The sequence below is a fragment of the Dunckerocampus dactyliophorus genome, chromosome 1 (genome assembly GCF_027744805.1).
Source record: "Dunckerocampus dactyliophorus isolate RoL2022-P2 chromosome 1, RoL_Ddac_1.1, whole genome shotgun sequence".
Taxonomy (NCBI): domain Eukaryota; kingdom Metazoa; phylum Chordata; class Actinopteri; order Syngnathiformes; family Syngnathidae; genus Dunckerocampus; species Dunckerocampus dactyliophorus.
In genome coordinates, this window is record NC_072819.1 from 42,176,715 (window position 1) to 42,192,486 (window position 15,772).

At 41.1% G+C, this 15,772-nt stretch overlaps 1 protein-coding gene across 4 annotated transcripts in view; it reads left to right on the forward strand.

The window, feature by feature from the left end:
- Positions 1-11,876, forward strand: part of si:ch73-181d5.4 (death-inducer obliterator 1) — a 30,833-nt gene extending 18,957 nt beyond the window's left edge. For 2 of the 4 annotated variants that reach the window (XM_054780423.1, XM_054780431.1), the window contains exons 8-17: positions 502-1,012; positions 1,162-1,321; positions 1,673-1,789; positions 1,923-2,033; positions 2,190-2,346; positions 2,458-3,061; positions 3,171-3,324; positions 3,422-3,511; positions 3,586-3,781; positions 4,896-11,875. In XM_054780423.1, the coding sequence (XP_054636398.1) occupies positions 502-1,012; positions 1,162-1,321; positions 1,673-1,789; positions 1,923-2,033; positions 2,190-2,346; positions 2,458-3,061; positions 3,171-3,324; positions 3,422-3,511; positions 3,586-3,781; positions 4,896-11,371 (8,576 nt within the window). In that variant the 3' untranslated portion in view covers positions 11,372-11,875. Of the gene's footprint in view, positions 1-501; positions 1,013-1,161; positions 1,322-1,672; positions 1,790-1,922; positions 2,034-2,189; positions 2,347-2,457; positions 3,062-3,170; positions 3,325-3,421; positions 3,512-3,585; positions 3,805-4,895 lie in introns of those variants that run through there. The other 2 variants (XM_054780438.1, XM_054780446.1) reach the window with 2 other exon arrangements.
- Positions 11,877-15,772: the final 3,896 nt, after the last annotated feature.

A 15,772-nucleotide genomic window follows, 5' to 3' on the forward strand; every position in this document is an offset into this window, starting at 1 on the left:
ACGTTAATTTAGTCAAAAACATATAGTTAAGTATGGCCATATGTTTGATGTATTAAATAAGTTATTAAATAAATTATTTTTTACTTTCCTGTTTTTTTTGGGGGATTCTGGCAGTATTAGGAAGTAGTATCAAAGCCATAATAGAGTGTCGTGCCCGTACGAAAGTATCCAGCAATGCTGGATTGTCAAGTTTAACACCCAAGACTTGCAACTTCCGCCCTGTGTGGAAAGGATTTGTAGGTGTCCTTAGAATACCAAACCAGATGGTGATTTTGGTGTCATTACACGTATCTGATAGCAGCATTCTTTGTCTCTTTGTGACTGTGCACAGTTACGCCAATGTCCTAATTTTTTGGGGTGTGTCAAATGCAAAGATAAAAAATGCACGATTTATTAATAGTTAATATTTTGTGTTGCTTTGAAATGTTTTCTATTCATTTGCACATGTTGTGACATGTTGACATTATTGGTCACACAATGTCCCGCTGTTCTTTTTTCCAGTAACTAAGGAGTGTAAAGAAATAGAGCCTGAAACTCCCCAAAAACAAAAGCCAGAGGACCCACCCACAGATGAGTCTCCCCCACAACAACCCAGCACTGAGCCAGTTCTACCACAAAGTGACTCTCATACCAGCAAAAAGGATTCTGCAAACAGTGACATTTCAGAAGAAGCATCTGGAGAATCAGTTCCCTTCATACCCCCTACTGGAGCAAAATCAGGTCCACCTCCTCCCACACAGTCTCCAAACACAGGGACAAAACAACATGAAAGGGGAGTTGTTTTGAACACTCTGACAGCATACATAATCCCTAAGAAGCAATCTGGACTTCAGCCTTCATCTAGCCACATGGCAGCCTCATGCCAGAAGCCTTTGGCCCCCACTGTAGTGAATGAGACCCGAAATCTCCCTGTACCACCTGCACCAAGCGCTCCCTCCTCAAGACCCTCTCAGCCAAATAACCAGGTCAGACAGAGCATCCAGCGCTCTCTCACTAGCATCTTGTTCAAAAGGTGAGACTTAAGTATCTTTTTCAGCATTAAAATATATATTTTTTTGTATTGTATGGTTAGAAGATTTGAGTCCGTGTGATTTAAATATTGTCTGCAGAAAAGCATAAAAAAAAAATCTAAACTGATTAATTTTCTTTTTGTTTGTCAAGGGTTTGTGACTGTGAGGATTTGGACATGTCTGAAAGTGATGCTGCAAAGCTTGTTGCAAGCATTGAGATGGAGATGTTCGACATCTTTCGTAATACAGACAGCAAATACATGAATAAGTACAGAACTATTATGTTCAACCTGAAAGACCCAAGACACAAGGTTTGCTAGTGCTATTTTGTGATCTTTGTCAGTATGAAAGTTATTATATAGTTATTCCTTAAAGCATGTAACGGGTGCTGATCTTTACTGTGTACTGTTCTGTTATTACCCGTTACCTTTCAGTATGCTTTTTCTTGTTTTTTTCTTAATGTGATTCTTTGTCTTTACGTACTTAGAAAGGTGTGCTACAAATATTATGTACTGCATTATTAGGCCCCCAAGCACCAAGCAATATTGTATCTTTATTGTTATTATTATTATCATTTCACTTCTATGAATACAGGTAGTGAATTTTTTGTAAGACAAATTAATCTGGACGACCAAACTGACAATGTGGTCCTGGTTTTCTAGGGCTTTCTATATCGAGTTGTGCAAGGAGACATCAGTCCTTTCAGACTGGTCAGGATGAGCCAAAAGGACATGCAGGCTACCAAGGCACCAGACCAAAATGTAAAGGACACATCAGAGGTAAATCCTATGTCTGCTGTCGTGTGAAAATAAATATTTAGCTTAAATGTATGAGTCCTGCCAAGGTGTCTTATAGGTGTATAATCTCTCCCCCAGTTTCTATTTGAGATCAATAAAGTCATATGTGTCTTAGGTTAAAAATGCAGCTGCTAAAGTGCCAGGTTTGTCGCAGAAGCCTGAAGTTGTGAAGGTTGATCTTTCCTGTTTAAACATCACAAAACCCGAACGAAGATCTGTGGGCAATGTGAGCATTCATCTTATATTGATCCAGTCCAAAACTTATTTGAAGATGTTACTGTTGTCTTACTAATTGTACATATCTGCAAGCTGCAGTTACTGTGATGTTTTTGTGTAATACAATTATATTGTGTTGAAGAATGTGTTTTCTCATTTATAACAGAAGAGAAGTATGCCTACTCCCACTCTTACTCTGAAGAACAGAGGAAGTGAGCCAAGAAAAGAGAGTGCAGTGCCAGATGTTCTTACCTGTATGCTTAAGGACACAACATCAGAGCACAAGGCTCACCTGTTTGACCTGAAATGCAAGATATGTACAGGTGAATTAAACAAATCGTTGGTATTTGAAGCATAGTATCTACTGTATATAACATCAGAATTCTATGTCTTCCCATTGTTACTTACATATTATTTCTTCTTTACTTTCAAAGGACAAATACCAGCATTAGGGGAGGAGGAACCTCCAAACAAAAAAAACAGGATTTCTGAACCAAGCGATAAACATTATTCACAGGGGAAACAGGGAGATGACTCACCATTATGGGCGCCACCAGACTCACCTGACATGGATTATTCAACACTCTGTCCTTATGACCCTCCCTCCCGCCTTATTATTGATACTGGTGATTTGACCATTGTTGAATCTCCTGCTTCCCCCGTAATGGATTCCCCTGCCTCTCCCACTTTCGAGTCTCCTGCTTCTCCAGTCATGGAGTCCCCTACATCCCCATCTAATGATACTTCTAAAACCACAGCATCAAAAAGAGCATATACACCTGTTGTGATTCCAGCCATCTCCACAGTGACTATTACAAGGCGTGACCCCCGAACTGCAGCTAACAGGAGCTCTGCTTCATCTCGTGGTCCCACAAATGCGTCCCACAATCAATCAGCGCCTTATGGTCCTCGAGGGGGTAGCACTGCTTCATCATCAGTACCAACCTTGTCAGTGCGACCAGCAAAACTAATACCAAAACCTATTCTCATGAAGCCATCCTCTTCAGCTGATCCCAGACTCTATGGAACATCATCAAGGTATTTATCGAAATGTATCAAATAAGTATATTAATGCAATTAAATGATCATCTTGTTTACATATTGTAAAATTGGGTGGCATAGCTCAATTGTAAGTATTGTTTTTCAGGACTGTGATTTCTGAATCTCTAGCCGATGGTGCAACTGCACAGTTTCTGGCAAAGCAGGAAACACTTTGGAAAGGCTTCCTGAACATGCTCACTGTGACAAAGTTTGCTACCAAAGGGTATCTGGTTTCAGGATCTGCTGAAATTTTGAAATCGGTAAAAGGATGAACAATGACTACTTTTTATACATGTAATCAGATCAGCTACATCGTCTTTGCAGTTAAAACTGAAACAAATGTCAACTTGTTTTTAGGAACTACCTGATACCATAGAAATTGGAGGGAGAATCATGCCTCAAACAGTGTGGGACTATGTTGCAAAGCTCAAGACCTCTATTACAAAGGCAAGCAGCATGTATATTGTATTAATGTGTATGCGATGCCATATAAATAACTGACCTTTTTTATTGCTTATTAGGAGTTATGTGTGATCCGCTTTCATCCTGCTACTGAAGAAGAAGAGGTGGCATACGTCTCACTCTTTTCCTACTTCAGCAGCAGAGGACGTTTTGGTGTCGTGTCGAACAACAGTCGTTCCATCAAGGATATCTACCTTCTGCCACTTAGTGCAAAGGAATCAATCCCATCAATACTGCAACCTCTGGAAGGACCAGGTGTGTGACAAAGCTGCAGCAACAATCTATCCGCTTGCCTAAGGGGTGCTGCCAGGTATTCTGGGCCCCATGAAAAAAAAAATCACATTGTAACCCTCCCTTTTTATTTTTTAATAATTACCTATTTTTTTTACAGGGGCCCTTGGAATTGTCCAAACTTTTCCCCCCCATACGGCGCCCCTTGCTTGTCTGTTGTAATTCCAGTAACGATTTAAGATTAAACATTAGCTTGTGTTCACCTTGCTGCAAGTTCTGAGGCCAGATTGTAGCAAAGTTGACTGTCGAAACTAGTGCTGCTGTAGCCACACACACTGGGTGCTGCCATCTTACACAATGACATGTCTACATAAACCACACTGCTTGCCTGTCCAGTAACGACGTACGATCATATAGTTCTTAGGTTGACCTCACGGCAAGTTTTGTGGCCCGGATTGTAAGAAAGTTGACTGTAAAAGGTAGTGCTTCTGTAGCCACATAGGACTCTTCTCTCTTGTACTGACATTTCGTTATTACGTCGTACATGTACACTGTACTGTGTGCTGTATTAGTATTATTGGGTTTCTTATCATGTATTCATAAATTATTTCAGTCTTAGGGTGATTTAGATGTGTTTTCTGTGAAAACAATTTCAGTAATGTACTACAGTAAGAAAAATTATAAAAAATTGTAAAAATTGTTTAAACCAAAAATCTGAGAATTTGGGCGAACGCAAATGCTGAATGTCAACTATACAGGCATCCACTGTGCATTAATTTATTTTTTCTTTGGTAGTTATTTTCAGTTCCAGTTCAATTTATTGTGTATAGGAAATCTAATTTTGAATATTTTTTGTTTCCTCACTACTTGTTAGATCTGTAGCAACTAGCAACATGCTGTTTCTGTTGCAGGCTTGTTATTTTATGATTATCTTTGATGTATGTCGACAGTAGTTCCTAGAAAATAGTACCTTATTACTTTGAGTTGCATGTGTATTGTACATATGCATGTTGTTTCCTGTAATATGTTGAATAGGTTTCATTTTGATCCTGTAGAAATTGCAAAGTTAGCTAAAGTTAAACACCATTAATTAGAAAACAAATGACATATTTTGATTATGCTTTTCTTCACTTCACAGGAATTGAAAAGGACAGGCCCAATCTTATTCTTGGTTTGGCAGTTATCCAGAAACCAAAACGTCCAGGAAGTGTGCTTCAGGAAATTGAAGAGAAGAAACCAAAAGTTCACATGTCTAAAGACCCCATGTGGATCCCAAAACCTCCAGTCCTCTATGGTTCAGACAAATTGGAGATGTTTCAACCCTATGATCCACATACCCCTGTGAGCACAACCCCTCTCATTGCACCCCCTTGTCCTGGGTCACCATCGGATTCCTCTTCGAGCTCAGATACTATGCCGTCACTCCTAGCCTCCATTAAATCAAACCCCGCTGTTTCTACTTCAGCCCCTGCTACATCAACCCAGTCCACATTCAATAATGAAAAGAATCCTAAATCCCCCAGTAATGATACACCACTAAAGACTATATTGAGTACATTGTTCCGAAATAAGCAAACTGGTGTCATGGTTTCTAATGATGAAAGTTTTCCTACTAATTCGACAACAGTAAGTGCTAAGAAGTCCTCCGTGCTGTCTCATGTGTCAGGATCAATGGTGGATCCAATTGTTCAACAGTATGGGCAGAAATCTAAAGTCAAAGAGATAGAAGAGGAGGAAAATGCATTTGATCGTCCGTATGACCCAGAAGAGGAGTATGATCCTGCAATAGGATATGGAACCCTTTCCTCACAGAGTACAGGAAAGAAGAAGCCAGAAGACCCTCCATTATCAGCCTTTGATGATGAAGATGATGTGGCCTATGATCCTGAGGATGAGACTATTTTTCAAGATTTACCAAGTGATGCAAAGAAACTTCCTGATCAACCTCAAATGAACTGTCCATTGTCATTTCCAAATTCCACACAAGTTGCAACACCTGCTTTCACTACTATTCCAACCCAAACTTCTGTAGCTGAAGTTCCGCAGACCAGTCCTACTGGTACTGTGGTTGTCTCAGCCGCTACGTTGACTGAGCAGCAGCGAATGCTTGAGGAGCTTAATAAACAGATTGAAGAGCAAAAACGGCAATTAAAGGAACAGGAAGAGGCACTTCGCCAACAAAGAGAGGCTGTGGGTATGTTCATGGCACACTTTTCTGTTACTGATTCCATGATTTCGGCTCCCTCAAAGCCTCTTAGTCAGGTTTCATCCCTTCAGAGCGGTAGAATTCACTCAGGGTCAAAACCTTCTGAACAGAAAGACTCAAAGATAGAACAGGCCAGCAATCTAACAGATGCTGTTGATGAACCACACGTTGATTCACAAACCGATAAGCAGGAAAACGCAAATGGTAGTCCTTGTTTAAACATAACTTCAGTCGCAGTGCAAGACGCAGTATCTGACAATATAAAGGAAAATGAAAAATATTCATCTGCTGGTGAGATTGAAGATTCTGATGTACCTTATGATCCAGAGGATGACATTTTTAATGAAATTCAGGATGATGTGTTTCAAGGAAGCACCTCAAAGATTCAGGATTCATCCTTATTGAGAACAGGACACGGGGGTATTTCTCCAAATTCATATCACAGCAGAAGGCGGAGGTCATCACCAAAGAGGCGGAGTCATCGTGAAAGAGACAGCCACAGAAATCCTTCAAGGAGAGCTCAGCGGCGTTCCACTTCACATTCCAGGAAACATAGAGAACGGGATAGATACAGAAAAAGTGAACGAGACCGGTCAAAACATAGAACTAAAGGCCACTCTGAACGCCAGGCTCGTCATGATAGGGTGCATAGCACACGGCGGCATTCCCGTGGTCGTCGAAGATCACCAACCTCTCCCAGCAAAAGAGATGGGGGGTCCCAGGGATATGAGTTCAAGGCATTGTCACCTCATGACAGTGATGGACATAATTTAATATCTGACATTGGTGTTACAATTCCCCTTCAAAAAAGCTCTGATAAAGACTTTAAACAAGAAAATGTTCCCAGTGTAAATCCTGAAACTTCACAACAACCAAACTCCCAAGAACTTCTCCAAAACACAGTCAGTGTACATGATAATTCAGGTATTGTTCCTCTGACACAAACGAATGAACACATTCAGCAGGAAACAAGTGGAAACAAGCTTGAAAGTTCAATTCCTCTAAGAGAACTTGATCCCCCAATTCGAGATTCACCAGAGAGTCCTGATCCTGATCCACGGTTTATACCACCTAGCAGTATCGAAAATAACCCCCCTGCCAAATCCGAGGAAATCATAGATTCAGAGGATCAAATCAGTGACCCAGCTGAGAAAGTACAAAATGATTGCCAGCTTTATGGAAGTCAAGAAACATTACTGAATATGCCACCACCCACTGAAGGTATTAAATCAAATGTTGGCATCGATTTGAGAGCCAAAGATATACAGGGTCTAAATCCAAGAGAACAAGGTATGACAGGGAAATGTTTTGGTCAGAAGCATTCAGAAATACAAAAAATTGCTAAGGGAGTAATAACAAATGTACCTGAAACGGGCAATGACCTGAAATGTTCAGATGGTGGCCCAGAACACTATACTAAACATCCTAATATCAAAACTGAGGAGAATATGTCAGAATTCCCATGTGGGAAGCTTGGTGTCATGGATATTGGAAAGTCACAGATTCAAAGCAAGCTTTCAAATTTGACAGGGAAAGGGATTGACCACAATAATCAAAGTCAAAATTTCCCCCAGGTCAGAGATTTTCAGTCGCTGAGCAGAAGTGATGACTTAAACAGGGGGCATTGTGATCAAGAAAGTAGTGCAAAGTCAAATTTATCCACAGGTTCTAATGATACATATCTGACACCATCATTTGCCGTGTCAGATGACAAACGGCATATAAAAAGAGATCAAGATGCCTCTACCGCAAATATAAAATATGAACATTATGACACTTCTTACATTGGACAAGACAGCATTGAATCTGCACATTTGCAGGAAGCACAGTTTGATGTTAAGTTTGAAAGGAGTGTGCATGGCCTTGACATGAAGGAATCAGACAAGCAGCTTGAACTGAGAAGGCGTAATAGGAGAGAAGCTTGTTCTTTAGGGCCTGGTGAGGGTGTTGCTTGTTTGGGTGGTCAGGACTTGAGTGATGTGGTTAACTCAATTGCTGTCACTTCAGGAAGAGGCATTGGAGAAACATTTCCTGATGGCTGCCATGCAAGCATTCAAGGAATAAGCAAACAGAATCAGTGTCAGCAAGACCCATGTACTGCTTCTAATATAAAAAATGCCGATTGCAGAGGTCCACAACCCGGTATCTGGGTTCATAGGGTTCAAAACACAGAACTGGTTGAGTGTAATAGGGATCTAGATTGGGGTTGTCCAGGTTTGGTCAGAGATTATGACACTGACATCAATAGCACAGGGTCAGCTTCAGTAAGAGTAGGGCAACTTGCTCAAGATGAAGAGCAAGTCCATGAGCCATCTCATGGTTGGATAGGTGCGAGTATGGAAAGCCATGGACCTGACAGAAGAGTTGCTGGAGATGTACACCCTTGCAAATCATGGACTGTGGGAGGTCTAAATGTAGGGGCCACAAAGCATGACAGCAGAGGACCAGGTGATCCAGATGCCATGGGACCATGGGGAGAAGAGATCCAAGTGCATGACAGGAGAGGACCCGGAAGTCCACATTTCATGAAAACAGAACCCCAAAGCCAAGGACCTACTTTGGAGGGCCTAAGAAATGACAGGAGAGGGAAAATTGTTCCAGATTTCATGGGACCTGGGACTCGTGGCAGAGGACCTGATATGAATAACTGGCATGGACCCGGGGATGAGCGCGTATGTACTGACATGAGAGTTCCAGTGCATACTAGGAAAGGACCAGATGCTTGTGATTTCAGAACACAGGAAATTGGAAATGCAACTATGACTGGTCCTGTTTCTAGCAGGCAATCTATAGGGCCTGATTTCAGAGGTCCAAGACCTGAAAAGAGACATGCAGCTATAAATAGTTTAGGACATGGTGTGAGAGGACCACTTGTCCCAGAAAATTTGGGACCATGTTTTGAAAGAGGTCCAGGCACGGAGGGCCCTGTACATGATGGAGGACAGGCAGAGGGAGGTCCACATTATCGAGGTCCTGTAACTGACTGGAAAGACTCGCCTATGCAAGGTACAGACCATGACATGAGAGGTCCAGTAGGTCCAGATTGCAGGGAACCATGGAATGAAAGAAGAGGCCCTGAAAGGGTTATGCAACACTGTAATAGAAAAGGAACAGAAGGTCATGATGCCAGGGAGCAAGGGCCTGTAGTCAGACGGTGTGCAATGGAAAGTCCAAGGATTGCACCAAAAGGAGGCTCACATTTCAATGAACCAGGGAATGGAAGGCTAAATTTACCAATCAACAGCCCCAAATTTGACAGGGAAGGACAGAGAGGTCCAGACTTGAGGGGAATGGAACCTGAGAGAAGAGAATTAGGAGTCCCAAAATGTTTTGGGCCAGGGCACCGAGGGCATAATGTAAGAGGGCCTCGGTTTGAAATGAGATGCATAGAGGGTCAAGGGCCTCCTAACTTAAGAAGGGGAGATCAAAACACTGATGAGCTTGGCACAAGGCCTTATGCATCAGGTCCTGGACATGATTTAATGGAAAATAGGTTTGAAAAGCTTGGACCTCATAATAGACGAGCATGGAGCCCCAGGTCAGAAAGTATGAATCCAAATATGGAGCAAACAGAGCCTCACTGGAGAGGTCCAGATATTAGGGGACCAATACATGAAAAAAATCTCCCACGACCTGATAACAGAGGGCATGTGCCATTTATGGAACAGAGAATGGTTCAACCAAGAGTTGCAAACATGAATAGACCAGTGTATCAACATTTAGGTCCAAACACAGAGTTACCGGGGTCTAGCAGAATACATCCAGAAAGGGAGGAAACAAGGTTTGGTAGTAAAGGCCCACGACCTTTTGGAGGACCTGGCCCAAATCAAAGTCTTCCAGAAATGGACCCAGAGTCTAATTGTAGAGGTTCATATTTTGGAGCAGGCTTAGAGCCTGAGAGGAAAGGTCCAAGTAGTCGAGATTTTAGAGGACCCATTTGTGAAAGGAAAAATCCAAACATTAATTCTTTGGGGCTTGAGAGACGAGAACCAGGAGACCCAGATAGCAGAAAAAATAATTTTGAGAGAAGTCCAGATGGCCCAGGTCCTAATTGGAGGTCAGATGGCCTACAGTATAGGGGGCCAGGAATCAGGCAGAACAGCATTAGATCAGGTCCAGATAACAGAGAAGATCAAAGACATGAAAACAAATGCAACTTGAGTGTGACCGTCTTTAGAGGTCCAGAACCAGATCAAAATTGTCATGGCGGCAGATGGAAAGCGGTAGACTACGGCTACTCGGACTCTGAAACACAATTTGAAGATGAGTGGAAACATCCCGATAACCGGTATCCTCACCCAATCACAGAGGATATTGATGTACCAGTGGATCATGGTAATGTGCAAAGAGGCCCTGGAATTAGAGGATTTGAGCTCATGCCAGAAATGAAAAACTTACCATTTTCAGGGCCTAGGAGAGTTCCTGGGGATGATTGGAGTGATCCAGGCCCTTTTCAGGGTGACGCTGATAGGGTATGCCCTAGGCCTAGTAGAGGAGGCCCTGGAAATGGATGTAGGAAGCCTGGTAGAGGAAGATCTGGGCAAAGGTGGAGATCTGACCACATGGACTTCAGAGAACAGGGCCATGAAAGGAGAGGTCCAATGATGGGAGCACCTGTGTCAGATAAGAGAGGTGATCACGAGGCTGTAAGACTGTCAGGAAGAGGTCCAAACTTGGAAGAACCAAGGCCCATTCAGGGAGGTCCTGATTTAAAGAATTCATTCAAAAACAGAAGAGAATTTGAGATGCATGACAACCGTGATACAGATGTAAGGTTCCATGGGCCTGAAAACCCAAATCTTGAAAGGCCGTTTAGGGATTTTAGAAATTCAGAACCTAGAGCAATGGAGCCTGAAAGGAATGCTTTAGACATTGAAATCTCTGAAAACCCAAATAGACAGGGTTTTGAACATCGTTTTAGGACGCAGGGCCCAGACATAAATTTTAGGCACAGAGAAAATGATATGAGGGGGGAACCTGGAAACTTAAGACTGGGGCGTGGGCCCGTGGCGTGGGTTGCAGACACTCAAGTCTCTGTGTGTAATAGAAGAGATGAGGACACTATGGACCCCGGGTTAGACTCAAGGCAACCCAGTCATGCTATGAGGGATGGGATGCAATGTTCTGACATCAGGGCCTCAAGGAGGTATAACCGTAGATCATTCGACATGAGAGGTCGGAGGTCAAGGCAGAGAGGCCGTGCACTCCGTGGTTCTCAATGTGGTATTCAGGGTAGCGAAGAAAAGTCATTTGGCATTTCAGCAAATCCACAAAGTGAAGAAGTAAAAGCTCCAAAACCTAGGGCTGCCTTGCTTCCCACTCCAACCGAAGGTCGCGTATGTCTCCCAAATCATAGGATAAACAGCAGCATGAAGCAAAAACACATAGGCCACCATATTAACAAGTAGTAGAGTAGAGGTAGACTAATTACTCAAGAAAGTCGGTTTTTAAAGGGCAATACATGAGCTGGTGAAAGGACTGCTGGCAAGGGTGGAGAAGAGCAACTAAAGCAATATGTGATTCATGATTCAGTGATGACAGTTAAAATAACAGACATGTTGGGACACATCAAAATATCAAAGTTGTACATCATAACAATCTATTAGTATTACTCAGACTAACATGACCTACGCAAAAGCAATTTGATGACTGTAAGATGAAAATTCAGAGGTATTTCTGTTAAACGTGTTCGTCTTTTATTAGCAAGTTTAATTTTGTATGATTATTAATAAATATGTGTAATACACCACTTGTGAACTCAGGTTTGGTGAATAGTCGGAAATACTTGTACATAAATGTATATTTTTTAACAGCCATAGTGTTGGAAGGGCAGACAAACATCTTTTTCTGTTTATGTGATAAAACTAAATAAAAAGGCTTACTTTTTTCTATGGTGATTTGTCATACTTTTACTGTGCAACAAACACATCTTAATCATGTCATCCATACAAAAGATTTAAAGGGATAGTTCAGATTTTTTTTGTTTTACATGAAGTTGTATTACATCCCCATCAGCAGTGGATTATTTCAACAATGACTTCCTACCCCACCCCACCCCATTTGGTCCTGCCAGTCCAGTTTTGGTTGGATTTCCGTGACGAGGAACGTAGTTCTGCTTAGTTGCTGGGTCATTTAAGTAAAGAATTTGGCTTCTCAAAACAATATGTGTTCAAAAGAGTAATATATTTGCATCATACAGTACAAATGCCTCCCCCAAAAAATGCGACGTCACAAATCGCTCGGCATTATTATCTGTCCCCCGCCGTGTCACTGCGCAGTGTCGCCTCTATATTTGTGTGTATGTAATGACGCTTGCATCTTCCGCTGTGGAACACACGTAAACAAGATGGCCGCAGCGCTCCGTCGTGGATGAAGATGCGTATGTGACTAAGACACGTCTTCGGCAACTGAGCGCCGCGTCACATACGCGAGGATGGAAAGGCAACAGTGCGCAGGGATATGACGAGAGACCAATATAACGCCGAGCGATTTGTGAGGTCTGATTTTTTTCAAGATTTTTTTCAAGCATGTTTTGCATATTGTTTTGAGAGGCCAAACTCTTTACTTAAATGTTCCAGCAACTAAGTGGAACTATGTTCCTCGTCACAGAAATCCAACCAGAACTGGACTCGCGGGACAGGTCACTGTTGATGGGAATGTCATCTTTAGGAGGAGGAACGTCTTTAGGAGGTTCTAAGTAGAGCTTGAAAATGCAAAGAGAAGAAATGGGAATGAGACAAAAAGAGTTGAGTAAGCAATGTTTACAGTGTGGTCCTCGGTGGAAAAAGTTTGGACACCCCTGATTTTTCATGACACAACCATGTGCGCTGTGGATGGTTTACCACAGGGGGGCGACACCATTCCACTAAACCTTGCATCAATGACTAATGTGAACGGATTAAAGTTCCCTGGTAGTTTTATCCAGTGAAAGATTAATTTCGTTTAATTGCCTTTTCATGAAATAAACGTAAATATGGGTTCATGGCCAGCTTTTTGTTGCAAATATGTGTTATTAGGAAACCATTTTCATTTTTCATAGGCATTTTTTAATTACCAAAAAAATAAAATTATTTTTGTATTATTTATTTCAAATTAAAATTTTGTTGTATCATAATACAATATTATAGTACAGTTAATAGTAATAGTACTAATAGTATTACAATTGGTGATACCAGTGATTTTGTTTTCGATCCGAAACTGAATAAAATGATATGGGCAATACTAATTCAAGACCGGTATTTTGTGAAAATTCACTTAATATTTCTGGTCATTTTTAAATAGTAGTGTATTTCATATCACAGCATGGAGAATACAAGACATTTAATTAATTTATTAATTAAAAATATTAATTTCAATAAATCATTTATTTTAAAACCTGAAGTATTTTGAGGTAGCGGGATCATTTACAATATAGCCAAGCTAATATACAACAACAGAAAAAACAGGACAAAATCATATAAAACGTGAAAATGGTATTTTAAACAAACCAAAAAAGGAAAATACTAAAACCATTAAAATACATGATTCATTAAGAACTACCATAACAATGAAAACTTCACAATTCACACATGGCTCCGTATCAACAGACAAACGTTACCGCAAGTGACTGCAGTATCAAAAGTATCGATATTTCAATTAATTTTACAGTATGAAGTGCTGGTATCGGAAGTGTCGATAGTTTAGTATCGAATCGCACATCTAATTGCAATCGTATCTGTCCGAGCAGCGCTGATCAGTGGCAGGGAGCCGCGCTAAATAAGAGTATTTGGCCGTGAAAGTAGTCTTGCTTACATTATCTTCCAATAATAATAATTCTTATTGTTAATAATAATTAGTACAGTAGCGAGTATTGAGTTGTTCAAAATCCAACATTATTCAGTGCCAAGCTAACTGACTGACTCCACATCACCTGAGCAAAATCCGAAATAAATACGAAGGTTAAAACCTAGAAAGTCGCCGGTGGAGAGAGGTAAGTAATAATTAAAGCAGACATGATGAAGTGGAGGATTTATTAGTTTATAAAATAATATAGGCTTATGTAAATGTGTTGAAGGTTTAAATTGACCGAAGGTGACGTACATAGCCGGCAAGCTAACTTCCTTATTGCATGTAATGACAGCTAATGCTAAAATTGTATATGTTAAGGCCAGAAGAACTAGTTAAACAATGTTTTCTGTCATTAAACTGCCTTAATATGGTCTAAATAACTTAATCTCCTCATCTCTAGAGTAGTGAAGGATGTCATCTTTAAATTCCTCTTACACAACCATCCACACTGTTGGCGTTTTAAGCCAAACTATCAGTTTAAACCATCTGGAGCAGGTTGAAATGACTGAAAATGAGCATGATGTTATTGTGGAGGGACACATCCACCTCCAGAACCTTGTCCAAGACCACACAGAGGTCCAGTATGAGCATCCAAATGTTAGATCTCACCCTGCAGCAGAGGTGGAAAAGTATCCTACGGCATCCTTTGTCATCAGCATGGATGATCATCACCATCAGACAATGTTGCCAGGAGAAAAGACACCAGGTACCTATGGGGAGGTCCCCGATTATGTTCTGGCCAAACTGCAAATAGAAAACACGAATGTCCCTGAATCCTCCGCAAGCTGCAAGTATTCCCTGCGGCCACGCAGATCAACGGCTCGGATTTGCTTGGAGAAAAAGTTTAATGCCTTGTTTGGTGACACCCCAGTAGCTTCTAACAAGTAGGCTTCAACATGTATGGAGATTGATTAAGATAATCTGCTTTTAATTGAACGTGCATGTGTTTCAGTTCCGTGACACTGGACCAGAAATCGTCTGAGGAGCAAGAGGCTGTCATTTTAGCTCCAATGCGGATGACCTCAGATGACCTGGGAGACGGTGTATCTCATCTAATTACGACCGACAAACAGTCAGGTTGTTTTGGGCAAACAAGTTTTAACTGTCAGTCTGTTTTTGTGCTCTAATCCCAGGTGAGCATCCCCAATAACTTTTCATTGAATTTCTACCCAGAGTCGCTTATTAAAAATGCTCACAGTGCAAGCTTCAGGAAGTCACAAGGTGAGAAGCAGTTGGTTTTACAATTCTTTTTCATCACTTCTATCTTTATTATTCGCAATGCTTTTTGCTTTTAGGTCTCATCACAGGCAATATAGCATTTGCCGCCTCAAGTATGTATGACAGGCGTTCTCAAGTGGCTGCAGTGTCTGGAAGCTCCACCATGAAGACACCTACCAGACTGTCGATACTGCCGCCAGGCCAGCAACAAGAGAGAAGAGAGAGACACAACAACAACGAGAGGCTACGCAGGTTCGTACCAAATAGGGCTGGGAATCATCTAAAGTCAGCTTGGATAGGCTTCAACTCACACGTGACCCTGAACAGGATTAGTGGTAGAGAATGAATGAGTTTTTAAAAACTCACTCAAATTTATTCAATGCACAGGCATTTCTTAAAGTAGCATGTTAGCTTTCTTAACGGCTTTACAGATGTAAATACAGTATACGTAAACCAATGTCAATAATAAATGTGGAAATCATAAAGAACTATCATGTTTATAATATGTAAAAAAAACAACAAAAAAACCCAATACAGGCAGTTGCCAAAATAAGTTGTCAAAATAACCACTTCATTTCACTCCTATTTCATAGTTATTTAAATATCTATGGTAGCAGTATGACAAAAATGTTTTATTAAGTGAGTACTTTCATTTTGTTATTGTTTTTTCCTCACCTTTGCAGCAGGTTGTCTGAAATTATGTAATGTTTTTTCACTCTCTCTCATCTCACCCCCTCCTATTCACATGGTCAAGACTGTGCTGT